Source organism: Zootoca vivipara, chromosome 7, assembly GCF_963506605.1.
Source record: "Zootoca vivipara chromosome 7, rZooViv1.1, whole genome shotgun sequence".
In the NCBI taxonomy this organism is placed as follows: domain Eukaryota; kingdom Metazoa; phylum Chordata; class Lepidosauria; order Squamata; family Lacertidae; genus Zootoca; species Zootoca vivipara.
The window spans coordinates 60,355,434-60,374,731 of NC_083282.1; the positions used below are offsets into that span (position 1 = coordinate 60,355,434).

At 41.1% G+C, this 19,298-nt stretch overlaps 1 protein-coding gene across 3 annotated transcripts in view; it reads right to left on the reverse strand.

Annotated features, from left to right (window-relative positions):
* The window catches only part of KCND3 (potassium voltage-gated channel subfamily D member 3), a 270,870-nt gene that overhangs the window by 243,644 nt on the left and 7,928 nt on the right, over positions 1-19,298 (reverse strand). For all 3 annotated transcript variants that reach the window (XM_035122268.2, XM_060277148.1, XM_060277149.1), the window contains exon 2: positions 15,828-16,994. In XM_035122268.2, coding sequence (XP_034978159.1) covers positions 15,828-16,933 — 1,106 coding nt within the window. In that variant the 5' untranslated portion in view covers positions 16,934-16,994. The remainder of the gene's footprint in view (positions 1-15,827; positions 16,995-19,298) is intronic.

The window sequence follows — 19,298 nt, forward strand, 5'->3', positions numbered from 1 at the left end:
TCCTTATCCCTCCCCTATGGTGGGGTTAAAATTGTCATGGACCGCTTGGCTACAGAAGAATGGTAGAAGGAACCAGCTGGGGAACACCCAAGGGAAGAAGGCTCAGAGCCTGGAGATTAGTGGTTGAACAAAGATGAGTGGTCACAGAGAGAAGACTGGGAAGAAGAGGTGTTGGAGGCTGAAGGGGTAACAGGGCTCAGAGAGTTGAGAGAGTCTGTGGCAGAGAGAAACCAAGAATCAGAGGCTGAAGCTGAAGCAGGTGAGTGGGATAAGGGAGGTCAAGAGGCAGAGATGTGTCAGGCTGTGGAGAGTGATGGATGTCTCCTCTTTCTGCTGCAACAAGCTCTCTGCCCCTCCCCTGACTCCCAGAATCAGGAGAGGTATGAAATGGGAGGAACAAAGGCAGACTGTATGCAGGCACAGTCTCTGATTGCTTGCAGTAAACCCTGGAAAGGAGGAGACTTAGATGGCTGGCAGAGGGGATAAGGCAATTTTAGTCTTGGCTACTAATTTCATGGGGTAGGACCTACAGGGCATGAACTGATGTTCTCCTTAGGTCTGACACTCTCCAAGCCTATGAAGCTCATGCTTCACAAATAAAGACTTAACTCCAGCTTCGAACAGTGTGATTTAGTGACCAGCTTACTCTATGACAAAATGCAGAACTAGGGGTAGAGATACCCAGGTTCAGATACTCATTCAACCACAAAGCTCACTTGATGGCCTTGATCAGTCACTATCCCTCAGCCTAACCTAACTCTCAGGGTTGTTGTGAAGACAAAACTGGTGGGGAGGGAGAAGCATATACTTAGCCTTTAGCTCTATGGGGGAAAGGTGGAATAGGAATGAAATACTACTACTCATGCTGGCTGAAGCTGATGGGAGTTGTAATCTAAAAGATCTGGAGGGCAATAGGATGGGGAGGCTGGCTTACAGACTCCCCAAAACTCAGCTCAGCCCTCTGTGTGCATCTGCAGTCTGTGTTACATCCTGACTCAAAACCAGTTACGATAATTTCTTTTTTCACACAGAGATCTAGATTACATCATTGTTGGTTAAACAGAGAAAAGGCATGCCCTCTGTTCCTTTCTCTGTATCATGAAGCAACCTTTCTAACAAGTAGCTCTCTTTGAGAGACATCACCTGTATATCCCAGACTATTAACATTACATTGCAAAGTCCAAGACTCTTGCCAGGTTTTACCTCAAGGCAAACTCACACTGTTTGTCCTATTCAGGGAAAAACTCATGAGCATATATTTCATTTCTATTCCACATGTATGCAAACTCTTGCAAAACAAGTATTGGTGGATCAGCTCCATGATCTCTTGCTAAACAGTAACCAGGATCTAGTCATGTGTTGTTCAATGATCGTGAGAGGCACTCCATGTGATAATCTTCCAGGACTGTTATCATTTCAGACTACAGTTGGAAAATTATATAACTGAATGCCACACAGATGGATAGATAGATACCATGGCACTTGCAGTGCCATACGGTTTTAGCACTTAGTATACTATTTATTGAGCACAGCCTACCCCAATTTGGTGCCCTCCAAATTGTATTGGACTACAATTTCCATCAGCCACAGAAAGCTGACTTGTGTTAACTGAGCTTGGTGGGGGTTGTAGTCCAAAACTTTTGGAAGGCACTAAATTGGGAAGGCTGGCTTAGAACTCCTCTTCTTTGACCTTGTATTTCTTCCAAAAGCTCTGTGTATATGTGTGTGAGTTACAAAAAAACCTGAAACTGAGAGGACTGTGATTTGCAATAGCAGTTTTTTAATATATCAGGGATATATCTGCTGCTCAGTGGAAAAAGTGAATACATGCCTAGGATAATAGTTTAGATTCTCTGAAAGATCTTTTGATAAAATGCAATGACTCAAAGCTTGATTCCATTAATTTGGAATTTAATCTTTTCATAAGGTGGAAAGAAACTCCCCTGGCCCTGATGCTGTGACTGCAAATAATAGTCCAATTTTATCTCTGTTAATTCAGAGGTAGGGCTGATCAATCTCAGTAGGGTTCACGGCTGTTCTGAATAAATAGGACTAGGATTGTGCAGTTAATATAGTATCAGAAACAATGCTAAAAAGGGGAGGTTCCCTCCAGGGAAGTTTTGGTCCTGTAATGGGATCTCAGGCTGACTTATTATGTACATTACCTTTTAATATAACTTAGCTGTGAATATATATCCACAAGTGTGGCTTGTGGAAAGGAAATAATTCCCAATACAAACAAATGTTACCTGTAATATCTTCAAATCTATTAGTCTGGGGAAATTGATGCTCATTTCTTACAGGAAAGAAGCTAGCACAGAAGGCTCAGAAAAATAGTTTATCAATTTATTGTTTGATTGGACTTTCACTATATTAAATTCAAGCTGTTCTTTGGGTTGTGAATTTTAGACTGGCTGGCTAGGTAGGAAAGAGTGATGCTGATGAAATTTTAGAGCCGGACATTGCAAAAGGAGTCTGTTGCATTTCATCTGTATTTTCACCAATGAGGTTAAAATGTGAAGGGCAGCAATTGCATTTAAACATGGTCCCCACCACCATGAGGTTTAATGAGAATAGTCCGAGCTGTGACTCATAAAATATGATTGCCTGGACAAAAATATCATTTTCCAGGTAGATCCTGAGAAAAGCAATGGCCCACAACTGAGAAGTTATTTTCCTTCCCCGCCCCCTTCCATCTGCATCAAACAAAGCAGCAAATGATATTAAGGTGTGAAATTAAGGTGTTATACCTCATGAACAAATCCATTCCATCAACGGTGCTATCAGGATAGGACCCAAGTGGTCCAGGACACCCCTCAGCAGGATGAGCAAGAAAAAACCCCAAATCTACATTTTGAAGTGATACAATATTATTGGGAGTGAGATGAGGAATAATACCATTAAGTCCAGAGTCTAAAATTACCCCTAATTACACTCCTGAACTCAATGACAGCGTTCTTGTATGTCTTCCATTACTTTGTATGAGCTTTGGAAAGGAGTAACTTGCCTCCGCTGAAACTATAGACAAGAGGAATTAAATATCTATTTCTATTAGCAGGCAGAACTAAAGGTAGGACTCTTTTTGAGGCATTTGTTTTCAGAGCTTTTGGTGTTCAAATTACTTTCCCTGCGCATGAAATGTTATGTCTGTTTTCATCCTGAAGATACACAACTGGAAATATTCTAAGTATGTAAGAAGAGCCTTGACCATAGATGCAGGTAGTCCTTGCTGGGATAGGGAGCCTGTGGTCTTCTTCAGGTGTTGTTGCACCTCAACTCTCATCAGCCCCAGTCAGGATGGCCAAGGGTCATGGATGATGGAACTTGTAGTCCAACAACATCTGTATGCACACAGATTCCCAGCCTTGATCTAGGTTTCCATTATCATGGTTTCCACAGAGGCCAACCAGATGTCCTCTAAGCAGGATGTGAAGACAAGAGTCCTTTCCGGCTGTTGCTCCTCATCAAATAGTATTTAGTGGTATACTGCCTTTGAACTTGGGTGGTCCATATGGCCTACACAAGAAATATGCCCTTTATAGGAAATGTGTTCAGATCCAAGTTTGTTGTGCTAGGCTACCAATCAATGGTCTAGCATGGCTGAAGACTGTCTCACACTGCCTGTATCTTGCTTTGTTTCTCTGTACTTGATAGCTCCACATTTGATGACTCAAACTTGGGCCCATTCCATCTCATGTGACTTTGGGTGATGTGAAAATGTTTAGAATTGTGATGGCCCAATTACACAGTTGATTTTGTAGTGGTGAACAGTCATGTGTGAATCAGCCTACAGGGAACAATCTATTACAATATTTAAACGCAGTGTTTTTCCCAGTGGTTGATGACAGATAGTAATAGCAAATCAAACAAAATAACATAAAGCTTCCCAGATTTAGAAAGTTACACTGAAACCCTGCCTTTAACTAATCCAGGCTTCCTGCACAAATACTGTAGATCTACTCTGCACTGATTAGTGTAGCCTTCCCAGTAACCCCAGCAAAACAAAGAAGGAGCTGTTTGGAGGCCAGTCAAAACCATACAGACTTGTTTGTAAAATAAATGTCTTCCATTTCAGAAACCCACTACATGTTAATAATTTGACATATTTCAATTTGAAATATTTCTTCTTCTATTCCAGATCTTTCTGAATTGAAATATTTATACGAACTATTTGTGTCAAGCAAATGTCCTGACAGATAAAAATGTTCTACAACCCTGTCAAATATATCTTTGTTCTTTTCAAGATGCAATATTGGAGGGAAACTTTTGAGTAAAAATCATACTTTAAAAACAAGAAATGTCTTTAGTCATATGGCAATTTCAGAATTTTGGACACGCTGAACCACAACTGAAACCAACATGTGAGGTTAATATGCAGATAATTTTAAAAAGAATAATTCTGTCAGCTTTTTTATTCTTTTCCAGCAATAGCCTGCTTGTTCGTGACTGCTTATTTTATCCTAACATGAATGGCTCATATTGTTTATTGGCAATTTTCTTACCCATTTTTAGCATCCCATCTTTCACTAATTTTAGTTCATTGCCTTTGTTCAAATTCCCATTTAAATGCTGAAATCTTTTCATTGGTTATTTTTATGCCAGACAAGCACGAAGGGTCTTAAGATCATAAGATGTCCTACTGAGTTGACAAAAGGTCCATCTAACCTAATCTTCTGTTACCAATGGTAGATACCCATTTTCTTTGGAAAGTTTAGAAGCTGGGCATGAAGGGGTTTGACTTTCCTATACAGGCCTGGTGTTATGTTTCTGACAGTGGTGTAGCAGGGGAGGAAACACGATGAATCACAGTTCTGGGCAGGAGCAACTGCTCATTATCTAGAATGCCTAAGTTCAGGGTGGTATAAAATTAAACGGGACTTCCCATTTTATCCTCATAATAATGACTGGTAATGATTTTTTGGGCTGAGAGCCACCTTTACCCTTAGCCATCCCCCCCAGCAGGTTATGAGTCATTGGTCGGCATGGTCAAAAGTGAGTGCAGCCACTGCACTCTCTCCCATGTACGTACACTTACAGAACATGAACATGCCCCCAGCCCCTTCTGTTAGCTGCTCCATTCAGATCAGCTGAGCAGGAGGGTTTTTGTTCCCTCCCTATTTATAAAGGACCCGTCTGATAACCGGGGAGGAGGTGATTTGTATCAGGACACTGGGCTAGGCCCACCATAGTGCTGCAGCTACATTATCAAGGTTTTCTAGGGCCTGAAAAATGTGCTTGGAGAGTAAGATCTATGCTGGGTTTAGTTTGGAAAACCACATGTTGCTTTTGCAGACCTGCCCTGTGCTTGATGTGCATGAAAACCAGTTGTACCTCTGAAAATCTGACCAATTGCAAAAGAGGAGAGGTCTCTTGTATTTTTAATCACTGGAAGATAAATGTTACTTCCACATCCCTGCTTGAAAAATCTCCTGTTCTACGCAACTGTCCAAAGTACAGACCATTCTCACCTTGGTGGACCCCATACATGTCCCATCAACTCTTGCCTCCCCTGAGAAAATCTCCATAAAAAGGTGCCCTACACAATACTTGTGTAAATGAACTCACCTAGGAAGCTGCTTTATTCCAAGTCAGACAACTGATTCATCTAATGGCAGCAGTTCTCCAGGGTTTCAGACAGGGAATTTTCCTCATCCCCACCTGGAGATGTTTGGGAGTGTACCCAAGACCTTTTGCATGCAAAACAGATGCTCTACCACTAAGCTATGGCCCTTCCACTTCTCACTTTTCCCATGCACACACAGATGCCCAATATTTCATTTCACAGAAGGATGGAGGAGGCTGCCAGCCTCCAGAAGAGAATGTTTCTGCCTTGAAGTGGGCAGCTGATTTGGAATTAATTCTGAAGAGCCGTTTCAGTAATTCAGATTGATTAAAGATGCACCCAAGAATAACACTTTCATTACAAAATCTCCTGAGTAAAATTTAAATGATGCTAAATTAAAAACAGCCTCTGTTAAATCAGAATCTGATGAGCACAACAGAGCTAGGAAAGATGCAAAATTTGATTCCTTTGTTTTGTTCATCACTCTGTGAGGGTTACTGACATTACCTGCCCCTTTGTACCCTTTTGGTCCCTGAAGATTCATGCAGGATATTGTTTGTTTGTGTGTGAATTTAGTCCCTAAGCAGGATTCCAAGCCAATTTGGGGCAATTCAGGTTGACCAGGGATTAGGTTGGAGTGGGTTGAGGCAGCTCCAGATCACCCTGGGTTGGATTGGGTCCACCTAGAATGATCCAGAACTGTCATAAAGGGTGTTGCAGTCTGGTGATAAGGAGGGAGAAGGAGGAGACACTCATATGCGTACTTCTTCTTTCCCCCCCTCCTGCATGTTTAATTTGGGTTGAAAAGTTCATGAGAGTGTGTCTAAACTAGCCTACTGTACAAATTCACATTGACTGCTCTGCTCACTGTTGCCTTTAGACTCATCCAGTACCAGCATGTGACGCTTGGAGAGTTGTCCAGAAGGGAATGTGGCCCTCAAGCTAAAAATATTCCCTCATCCTTGCCTTATGTGAACAGAACATTTTTTGCTGGCTTCCCCCCTTTAACTGCTGGGTTCTCCACCCCTTCTATATTGCTTCAGCACCTCCTGCAGTCTGCTTAGAAGCCAAAATTTTGCCTTTCAAGAGCTGGCAACTCCAGTTCTTCTGAAATGGAGCTCTGCCAGCAGCTTGAGGCTGGGTAACCCTTTCTGGAACCAGTGAAGTCTAATGGTGACCAGGCCAGACTTAATGCAAGGAGACCTGTAATCAAATCCCTTCTCAGTCATGAACTGGGGGGCACAGCATGGTTAGCCACATCATTAGCTGTCAGCTCAGTTTCTCCTTTGCAAAATGTGTAAAAGAGTGACCCACTTCTCATGCTGCATGTGAGTGTAGCCCTTTGTAAATAAGAAATGTTGTATTTAAGATTAATTAATAATAAGTTCAGGAATAGTTTGTTGTAGCTTAAAACTGAGTTGCAAAATCAATTGTGGCTTTAGTGCCTTGTTTCATTTAATTTTTAAGAGAGGGAACTGAATGCACACAATACTTGCTACATCAGTAGCTCTTTTCTCCCTCTTACCTTCTTTTGGAAAGGTTTTATGTCATCACATAAGATGTCGCCCTACTACTGATGTCGCCTTACACTGATGTCGCCCTACTACTAGAATACATTCCAACACCAAAAGCATAATGTCGGCATTTCTGTTGACTAACCTAGTTAAATTTAAGTAAAATGATGCAAAGTTTTGACCTCTGGGTTCCTTTCAACCATCAGCTACTGGTATTACTATTCTTCATGTATTTTATGTTGCATTTCACAGGTTCCATGATTGTCTGCCCACCTCCCACAAATCCGACATTTTGTTTGGGCAAATGTTAAATGAACAAGAGGCCTACTTCAAACGTAGGCAAAATTTCCTAGGTCAGTCTGGGGAAAAAATATTAGCAGGTAAAGCTTCAGATATCTAATTATATTTTTTTGAATACATCTATTTTTAGCAAACCCTTCTCTGCCTCAGTGAATGGAATGTGAGAGAAGTTAACCTACATATTCCCAATTATTCACAAGTCAATCTGTTTTGCTAACAAGAAAAAAGGGCAGTCACTCAATTACCCAGATTAAATTCCTCGATGCGTAAAATAAACCAATGCTCTCTTCTAATTCTTACTTTAAAGCACACATAAATTTGGCTGCTCCTTCCCTATTTCAAAAAATGCTAATTGGGCTGTAAAGTGCAACTGAGCCAGTAATGCCAAACTGTTTATAAAAGCTCAGAGAACTATTCAGATGCAAACTGCCACAGCAGGAAGTGGGCAAGGTACAGGCTTATCGTACAGTACACCAGAGAGTGGAGTTGGATGATTTTGGCAATGTGCAACAGGTAGGGAATTGCAAAGATACACTAATTAGGGAAATTCTTCTGCCAGAATGGCCCCCAAAGCGTATTGTATAAGGACGCCTGGGCAGAAAGAGATGTCTGAAAACTTGGAAAGTAGCACTCAGGCTGCACCTTGGGAAACACTAAAGCTCAAAGTTGAGCCGAAAACAAGCAAACACCTTTATACATTGCTATCAAATAGGAAACAATAAATGGAACAACAAAGCAATTTCTCCAAGTGCAGTTATCCCTATAATTGTAGTGCAGCTATTATTAGCATGAATAAAATTGTTGGCAATGATGCTCGTATACAGAGCTACACCATTCAAAAGGCTTCATATATATTACACCAGCAAATCTTACAAAAAGACTGGGGGCTGGCAAAAGACTGGCATCCAGGCTTGGCACCTACTGAATCCCATACCTTAGCAGGAGCCAAGTGTGCCTCCAAGTTTGCTACCATAGATATTCCTGTTTCTGGCACAGAGATGCAGACTTCCACCTAAAGAGGTTTGATCTTGTTGCTGCCATATTATTCCTTTCTTGAGCTTGAGGCTGGACTATGGTACCAAGGCCTCCCACTAGGGAAAGCTCTTCTTGTGCCATGCGGGTAAATGAACTTGTACCGATTTGCTTATTTCTTCCTCCCCACTAATTCACTTCCCTTTTGTGTTGTGTCTTGTCTTTTGTGTTGTGTCTTGTGCATTGTCTTCATTATAGGAATCCATAAACCTTCCGATAAGCCTTTTTTCTTTTTCTTTTTTGGCAGAGAGGGAGGATTAAAAATGATAGAGAAATAACAATGAAATAGGAATCGGGTCTGGGACCATTTATTATTATTAATCAAATAGCAACTTCTGTCCTGCTTCCAGTTCAGGCCTACTTTTCGCCCTCCCCATTCAAAGTCCATCTTCACCCATCACCCTTTCAACTGCTCTGGACTAGGTCCTCCATGCGGTTCCAGTGTTGAGATTGACTCCCAGTTTGCCTTCCCTCCAAAGTCTTTCCAACCAGAGCATGGGGTTTGGTCTCAGAGCTGCCACAATTTTTATCACTTTCCCAAGACTGTAGCTAGGCTTCAGCACACTGCAGTGGACACCATCTGCAGCCAGGCAGCCAGGCAGAGGCAGGTGTAAGGTTTATGTGCTGCTAACAATTACATCTTGCTCAAAATACCGCAATGGCATTTTTATTAGGTTCAGGTGGAATTTATTAGGTTCAGGTGGAATTATATGCAGCTGTTGCTGAGTTCTCCTCTGTGCTTTGTGGTAAAGGTGGAATGTTTAGCAGAATGCCAAGCCCAACCTTGAGCGGGGGTGCATTTGTCACACCCCAACTCACCTGGAAAGAGGACTCAAAATGGTTTTTTACCCTACGGAGGAGTTGGGGAAGGGTCAAGTGGGCCTTCAGGCCTATCAGAATGGGGAAGAAGCCAGACATCATATGCTGGCTCTTCCCCAAACACTACACTCTTTTTGTAGCTCCCTCCCTCACTATGTAGTATGCTTGTTTGAGGACTGAGTAATAATTGTTTGAGCCTTGAGAACTCTGGGAGCCCTGTTCCTGGGGTGGCATTTTTTATTGGTTTAATGGGCTTTCAATCCAGGCAGGAAAAGGGAAGGGGTATAATGAGCAAGAGAGGAAGGGGTATAATTTTGCAAATGGCAGCCCTGGCTTGCAAGAAGGGAATAATCAGGCTTCTCTCTTGTACTTCCAATCACAATGGTTTGGGGAGGAATGTAAAAAGAACTTATCAGTTGATATCAGTTGATTGGGGTGAAAAAAGACCTCAGTCATCAGAACTCCCTGACTCTTGCACTTAATGTTTCCTAATTTTGCAGGCTACATACCTAGTGGCTCGTCTGTGTACAGCAGTAGATTTCTGAGGCGATTTAATAATGATACATCTAATTGACCTCATGGTTAAACTTTCCCCTCAGACAGCATCATCAAGCTCTCATCGAATCAAAAACATTCCTACAATTTCAGTCTGATACTTCCTGTGTTTAAAAATAAAACTAAAGAAACAGTGTCCCAGACTCAGATTATAGCTTAGCAGAGATTTAGAAGATATGGCTAAGATTTTTGAAGTTGTGTGACAAATGGATTTATGTGTTCCTTGAGTACAGCTGCCAAGTTTGATGCTTTCAATCTTTTACTATAAATAACTGTTGTGTAATCCATATGTTGTTTTGGTAGGGTTGAAACAATCCACGGCAAATTTTATGGAGGACCAGTATTATTATTATTATTTAAAAAATCTACTGGGGTTTCCTCTATGGCAGGTTAAAATGTCTAAAGAGCTCGACAATCCAACAAACTCTTGAAGCAGTGCACTGATTGTGGCATTACCTTAATCCCTTGGAATACTCAAATAAATCTGAATCCTAGCCTGCCGGTTTGTCAAAGTATTACGTTTAAGTATTTGGATCTTGCTAAAACTCAAATTCAGAGGGCGTTGAACCTGAAACCTGTGGGATGTCATGTGAATGGATTTAGCTAGTACATCTGCATCCATTTCCAACTAAAATAGTTAAAATTATAGGAAAACCAATAAGACAAAACAGCCAGTCATAGGAGGCCAAAATAGGTCATGGCAGACTTCCTCTGAAAGCTTCCAGGTCCAGCTTGAATAGCAGGGCTGTGCAAGACATTTTGCTGCCTGTGGCAAAGAATAAGATGGTTGTCCTATCCACCTACAGAAGCTGGCTGGACTGGCAGCTGAATATTTCAATACTAACCTCTACCACAACTAAGGGCTAGTTGTGGGATGCAGGTCAAGTCAGGGGGCATGCACAATTGTCCTCTAACAGAAGGGTACAGCCAGGAGGAACAGCCAGGGAGTTGCCAACAATGTCCTCCAGCATCTACCACCTGAGGCAGTCATCTCTCTCTGGCCAATGCTAGGATGGGTCAAGTTGGATGGTAGTTTGAATAATAAGGGAACTTGATTGCTGTGTACCCACAAGAGATATGCATTTGCCCTCAACTATGACAACCACTTTCATTTAAAACACACTCACACACTCATGAAGGTTTGTGTTCTAATTTTTGAAGCCTAAGATCCTGCTTCAAAGAAAAATATTTGCATTCAATCTTTGAATCAAATCCAACGTTAGAGAATGCTCTAACAGTTTCCTTGAATGTACAGAAACACCATGGCAACCATCTTGGTTTAGAGCTGCCTTTTGCAAAGCTTAAAGTAACAATGTACTACCAGGTACCATGGAACTTCTTCAAAAAATCTAATGCAACAAGTTGACTGAACAACAATGTGATTTGTGATGTCATCTCACTTTGTTCATTTTTAATGAACTATTGATTCCATTCTGCTTTGCAGCTCGTTCTCTTTCATAAGATTTTGTGTTTTCAAAAACTTTGATACGTATTTCACAACAGAATTTGGCCATATTACTACAGATATACAATATACATGTGTGCAGATAGGAGATGATTGGTTAAATGGAAGTTAACATAGCAGGATTTGTTATTATGGAATTTATTTAAAAAATTATTTAAAAAGACGGTCTAGGCGTCGTAATCTAACAAATACTCACAGAATCTCACTCATGTGCACTCACTTAGATGAGAGCACAAAATAACGAATCCCATGATATTTTGTAAGTAATTTTTAAAAATGCAAACTTCATTCAGATTCCTAGTGACAGATGACACATAGACATGATAGATCAAAGAAAGAGATATACACAGAGCATTGGATTCTGCCATCAACATGTCGTTATCTGATGTTTTGACCTTATTAGTCTGTATCAAAGAGGTCTTTAAAAGATGTCACAAATGTAGATTACACAAACTGATTGCTACAGCAACTTGTTTCATTTAAAATCACCCCAGACAAATAATAATAACGGATATATGTACGTTTAATCTCTTTGGCAGGGAAGTGATTTGTGGAAAGCTTAAATAGATCTTCCTTAAATGTTAAACATCCTATTTTACTGTCTACATTTTTTTATCCTCATCAGCTAGTTTAATGCACTCCCACTATAATTTCTATGATTATCCTAGCCTGAGAACACTTTAGAGTACTCAAAAACACTCAGTTTGGACTATCATTATGTGTGGAAAGGAAAGGTATTCTATGCAACGGACCATTTCTTTTAGCTAAACAGCGAACTAATGGTACCATGGAATCCTTCCCTGCTATGTTTTGACAAGGAGACATGTTTAATTACAAAGCATCCTGTTATTGACAAAGGGGGGGTGGGGGCGGAATACCAGCAAAAGTGCATCTCTCTTCAGATGCTAGCTGTTTGCCAACATTCTTGAGACTCGTTTTATCAACTTTTAATAGCAACTCTGTATCATGACATTATAGCATCATTTTTATAAATATGCTCCCTGAAACTGATATGATACTTGTGTGTCGAGGCTTCCCAGAAAATTACCTTAAATAACTCACAACTGACAACAGAATTATGGTTTGGTTTTTGGCAAATAATTTAGGGCCACAACTTTATTAAATACACAATTTTAATCCGAGTGTTGGCTTAGGCTTTTGGTTATTCACTCGTCCTTCCTAAAGAAGGACTATCCCCATCTGTCCATCCAGGACAGGACTCAATCAGCTGTCCCCTTAGGACAGGACTCACCTCATCTGCCCCACGTGGCAGGACTCACATCAGCTGTCACCATTGGACAGGACTCACCTCATCTGCCCACGTGGCAGGACTCACATCAGCTGTCACCATAGGACAGGACTCACCACTGTCCGCTTGGACAGTTCCTGCTCCGACTTCCGCATGGAAGTCAAGTAAACATACCTGGGAGTGAGGAGGTGGCTGCGCCCAGTCATTCCCTCCTCACCTTCACCAAGAATGTTCCTCAAGGCTCTTGCTCTTAAAATTGGGCCCACCATTCCCGCCAATGGCGGGATGGTAAGGACAAGAGTGTAAGCCCCGAGATTCCTTTAACGGAATACTTCTATATGGAGCAAACGGAGGTGAGGGTAGGCATCCGTGTGCCACCCCCTCTACCAACCGATTAACCAACCAAAAGCCTAACCGCCAACCTAACAAGTTGTGACAATTTGCTAGCGCAGTAGGCGAAAACCAAGAGGCACAGCCAATCAGCCAATTGGAAAAATTCCTACTGACCCCTGAATACAGGCGGCCCCGAAGGCAATAGCAATGTCGTGCTAACCTGCAAGAAAGAAAGGGCGGGTGGGAGGGGTTCAAACGCCAGGCAAAAATGTGACCAGAAAATGGTGGACGCAGCTTTAAGAGGGGCCCCAACAACCAATCAGATCCAAGGAATTTGCATACACACGCCCCCCATTACTCAGCATGAGCTGTGGCCTTACACAAACCAAACCCTAAGCTAAATTTCTTAACAGCCCTACCACAATCCGCTTTATATTATATGATATAAAGCGCTATATGGTATTATTTAGGGTAAAATATTATAGACCATGCTAAAACAATACTCACTCCAGATTACATACATACTTTCCCTCACCGTCAACATTTGTAAATAATTTTTGATGTGTCGCATTTTGTTGGAAACATACTATAAGTAAAGTGGACATTTGTACACATTATCAAATTTCCCCATCATTTTACACCAGTGTCATAATACATCCTTTTAAACACCATCCTCCTTCAAAACATCCTTTTATAACAAACTTTGAATTTATGTGTGTGTTGATTCTTTTTTCTGTCCCGCTCCCATCCTAGCTGTCTATGACTCGCTGAATCATTTGGCTGCTTTTGACCTGTTATCACTAAAGAAGGCCAAAATATAGCCGAGAACTAGGTATTTTAGAGATTAAAGTACTCAATGTCTAGATCATAATATGGTGACATTCCAACACTGATTGAAAATCACCGGTTAGAAGTTTACCATTCATTCAAGCAGATCTCCTAAGCTTTATTAATGTTTTCATATTCATATGTTTCCAAGAAGACAGAAAAGCCCCAAGTTACAATTGCTCACACTTTTTGAAAAACGAAGGACATTTTAATAGTTTTAACCTGTGATAGCTTGCATGTTCATGCACAGTGTGAAAGCATTTCAAAGCAACAGCAACGCTATACTAAGTCTAGCGATCAAGCATCATGAAAGCAATTGCTAAATGCTTAAAAATCAAAAGCCACATGAATTCCCAGGCAGAAGCACACTTGACTGAAAACATTTTTTTAGCCTTGTATACAAGATTTTAATTTTGTTACATGTGGAGATCATGGAAGGCTGGATAGCTTTAAATAGCTGGACGAGAAGCAACTAATGGTTACTATAATCTCATATGGGGGAGAGAGAAAGTGTGTTTCTCTTAAGGTGCCCCCGGGTTTTAAGCAACTAAATCACCCACCTGAAATGTTAAAGTTGTTTTTGTTTTAAAAGCTGTCAATTCACCAGGATTCCTGTGAAGTTTGGGAACAAGTAGAAATGTCCCAGGGGCTATGAATTCCCTATTGTTGACTAGGTTTGCACCTGTCTGAGCTATCTAGACACATGAACCACAATATAATGGTTAAATGGTTAAATATAATATAATACCCAGATGGGCGGGGTATAAATAATAAATTATTATTATTATAACAGCAGGTTTATAACATACTTAAGCCCATCTATTTCCATGGGTTCAATGCATGGAACCCACCATGAAGTTATTACAGTAAGTGCCACACTTTTAACATTGGGGGGGGAGGTGTCAGTACTACGTACCTTTGAGTACCCCCAGAAAAGAAGCACTGATTCAATGCATGATTCTGTGTTGTGCTGTTAACATGATGTTATAATGGCCACACATCTTCATTGACCCATGAGCTGTTGGCACAAGCTGGGCCATTTCCCGTTAATATGCCAGTTCTGTTCTCTAAAACCTTACCTCAATACTTTGTTTTCAATACCTATCTGGATTGAAACAGGGGTGAAGGAACAATATAAATGTCATAAGAACCAAATTCACCATGCTTTCTTTTTCCTTTTTTTAAAAAAAGAACAGTTTAAAATGTTTCAAGCATACCGTACACTGTTCCTCAGAGGCATTTGTTAATGCATGAAAAATGTTAAGCATGGATTGCCAGGACTTTTGTTCATTGCTAACACTACATGTTTGGCATTTGTCTTCCCATACTCATCCCAAGGAGACATTCCTGTGCTTTTATATCTCCGCTCATAGGATGTGCAAAGAACAAACGGAGTATGTTCTAAAGATCTGAAGATCTAAACGTCCTAGAAGGTCTGTTTGAGTTGACTGTAAGTATATAGCCTGAAAGACAGTTGCTGCTACTGAAGATTATGATTAATATTGTTATTTATTAAATTTGTATACTGCCATTCATCTGAAGAGCTCAGGCTGGATCATCAATACAATTGTAAGCACTGCTGTGCTTAAGTTGACATCTTTGAAAAAGAGCAGATGCTCAAACTATTTATCTGCTTGATTTTAATTACATTTTTTTTAAAAAAATAGTTCATTGTACCATTCAGTTATTTTCCACTCCCCCCCTTTTTCACCTTCTGCCAGGGTCAGACCCTCTTCTTTCATTTCAATCCTTATTTGACTTTAATGACATTTAAACTCCTGTTGAAGGCAATGTGAAAAGCACCCAGATAATTTCAAAGTAAGAGAGGATTCTTTAAACCAACGCAAAAATGAAGATTCTTACGGATCCTTATGCCAAAATTGGAAGCAGGATAGATTGCAAGTAGTGCCAGAGTTAAAACAACAGCAACAACCAAGACCTCATTTTGAACAACAATACGGACCAGATGTCACTGCTGCAAAGCCATCATGACGTTCCGTACATATAAATGTTGGAGGTTGTGCACAAGACAGCATTGAAAGAAAAAGAAACACCTCAATAGCTGCTGAAGATTAGGTCTATGTTTCAGAAAAGGAAACAAGCTTGCAACCTCATCCCACCAATCATCTCACGTGACCTTTGGTCAGGAAAGAGAAGTGAAGCACTTACCCAAGAGTAGTCATGGTGACAATAGTGTACCAAAAAGAAGCTGGGATGCTGGTGAACTTGCTGGCCGAAGATCCTTTCTCTGCATAAAACATCACAGTAGCAAAGATGATGATTGCCATAGTGAGAGAAAATAGAAGAAAACCAAGCTCTGAGGCACAGCTCTTCAGAGTGTACCCCAGGATTCGCAAGCCTTGGGAATGACGGGAGAATTTGAAAATCCGGAACACCCTGAAAACCCTCAGAGTCACAAAGGCCCCACTGACATCTTCATTGTCTGTCATCACCAAGCCAATGTAGTACGGCATGATGGCCACCACATCGATGATGCTCATGACACTCCTGATGAACCTGTAGCGACTGGGAGCCGCAAAGAGTCGCATAAGGTATTCAACTGTAAAAATCATAACGCAAGCTGTGTCCAAGCAGAAAAAAGCCATTTCGTACCTTTCTCCACATGGCAGTTCCTTATTGCCAGGGATTGTTCCACATGGTACAGTCTCCACTACATTGGTGATCACAGAGACAGCAATAAAGAAGCCGGTGACATAGTAAAAGACTAAGGCTAAGGTGCTGGTATGGGGGTTCTCGAAGGCTCGCCACATGGTCTGCCGGAAGCTCAGAGCTGGCATAGACTCTTGCTTATTTTCGGAGTCACTGTCATCCATCAACCGCTCAGCATTTTCCCGTTTCCTGTCTTTGTACTCTTCATAGCAGCAGTCCCCAATGATATCAGGTAGGATCCCATAAAAGGCAAGCTCCTCATCATAGGCTGAGATGCATTCATACCTTGGGTAGTGCAGTTTTCCAGTCCTGTAAAAATTTAAGATACACCTAAAGACATCAGGGTCCCGGTCGAAAAAGTATTCCTTTGTGTCTTCGTTAAAGAAGAACTCTTTTTCTGTGCTGCCAAGCAGAGTGTCGGGGTACCTCTCCAAAGTAGTCCTCCAGGTCTGGAAGCGCCTACCACTCACATTAAGAATGATGAGCTCATCCTGTCGTTTGTTTTTCTCCATTGGGGCCAGTGGCATAGGGCAGTTGGCAACTGGCATCCATCCTATGGCAGCTGCTCTGGCAAAGGGCAGCCATGCTGCTACACCCGCAGCCATGATGGATCTGATAGAAGAAGGCAGCTCTTCTAAAAACTGCTTGACTTCAGTTCAATTCCATCTACAAATACAATCAAACAAAATTCAGAGTGAGTGGCCACTTTGCCTTTGATGCTATCTTTATGATGATTTAAGACCATTTACCCCAACACCGTGCCCACCAGATATTTTGGACAACAACCCCCACCAGCCCCCAGCCAGCATGGCCAGTGATAATGGATGATGGGAGTTTCCTCCAAAACATCTGCATTGGTTGGGGAAACCTGGTTTGAGCCCTTCATTATTCTTGGTTAGATGGTAGAGCAAAATGTTTTCAAACATGCAAACCAGGTGAGGCAGATTTTCAGTGGCAACCACTGTACATAAGTCTACCTGATGACATCTTGAAAAAGACTCCTGTTGCCTTCTTAAAGATTCATAAGGAATTGGTTAGTCATATCCCATGGATAAGCAACCCCCCTCTCTCAAAAAGCATACTGCAATCACCTTAACTGGATCCCTGCCAGTTTTGGTACATAGCCTATTTCCAATGGTAGAAAGATTGAAAAGGGGTTTCTTAGGCAGCAAGACAGAAGGAGCTGGCTTTCTGCTGCTCCAGGGATTCCACTCCCAATAAAAAAAATTCCTAACTGTGATAGCCAAACATTACTGCTTAGAACAATGAATGTTTTAAAGCACTCATGATAATCAGCGTGGAAAAAGTTATGGCATTATTACTGGTAGAATTTTTGAACAGCAAATTATTCCTCATTAAAAGCGTTTAAAAGCAGCATCAACACACTAATTTAAATTTGCTTCCTCACAAACAAGCTTAAGATATCATTCCCAGGTGTAAACAATGGGTCCTGATTTAGAAACTCGGAAGTATAAAACGTGTTCTGTATGTGAAAAACCAACTCCTAGTGGTTCGTATTCACATTTAGAAGTATGTGGGGTAGCCTATTCTCATGTGACCTGTGTGGTAGTACCCATCACATTGGCATATTCAGTCATCCACATGAATATGCTGTCCACTAGAACATTCCCCCAATTTTGTAGGTTGCTCAGTTTCCCCAGATCCTCTGGGAGTGACCTATATGTTAAGCAGACAAAAACCTGGCTGTGCTACGGTACTTTTGCCCAGTGTAGCAAGATCCAGTGCAGCTTTGCATATGCAGAGCAGTTGTTCCAGTAGCACAACTTTTTCATCAAGCATGTAATTTCTGGAGCAGATCATATATGATCACTCCAAATATAGCTGCTGGGAGGGTCTAAAAGTGCTATTTTTTTTACTGGGTGACTCATCAGTAGAGTTATCTGTCACAACTGCATGACCAAGATTGATTTCTAATAATCACAGTAAGTGCAATGACAATGCTAATAAAATAGTAGGATATTATGAGACAAGAACTCACTACCAGCAAGTGCTACTATCAGCTGAAAGGTTTATTGAAGTCATACATATTCAGGGGCCACTTCATTATCCAGACAGTGGTCTAGTGGCTGCAGAAACTAATTCCCTCAGTAGAGAGGCTGGCATTTGTTGGGCTAATGCTGAATCCTTAGGGATTAGAGAGGACTATGTGCACGCTTATACTAGGCACTGTTTCCTCTGCCAAGAGAAAATGCACACCTCTCCCTAATCCCTGGGGATTCAGCACTAGCCCACCAGATGCCAGCTTGCCTACTGATTTGCTTACGGTAATAACAGGCATATTAATAATGTGTTACAGGCTACTGCATTATGAATTTCTATTCGAGAAAGCACACATTATCGACAGGCAAAGTCAGGCATAAGCACCATTGAAATCAGTGTGACTCAAAAGCACAGTTATGTGCATATACTTTCAATGCGCTTCAAGTGTGTCTAGCCGGATTGCGCATAGCTTTCTAAGCAATGCATTAGGATAGCTGGACTATCTAAAAAGAATGAGCAGGGTTTTCAGTTTTGCCTCTTAACACATTAACGATGAGCATAGTACTTTGTGAAAGTGGCTTAGAAAGATGTTGCAATCATACAATGCAAATATCTGCATGTTTTCTCATAAATAAGTCCCATTGATTTCAAGGGGACTTGTGTGCAAGGCTTTTTGGGTCATATTTATGCATATTTACTCAGAGGTAAGCACAGGAAGGATCTCACCTTTGCAGTATAATGACATCAAAGCATCATTAGAGATACATTTATACCTGCCTACATAGTAACCAGCTGTAGTGTTGGTTCATTTAAACACTGGATTTTTAATTGGTTAATTACTAGCATAGCTGGCTATATGCCATTAATAAAAAGCAAAAATGTGATCAGGATAAACACTGGATTTTTAATTGGTTAATTACTAGTATAGCTGGCTATGTACCATTAATAAAAAGCAAAAGTGTGATCAAG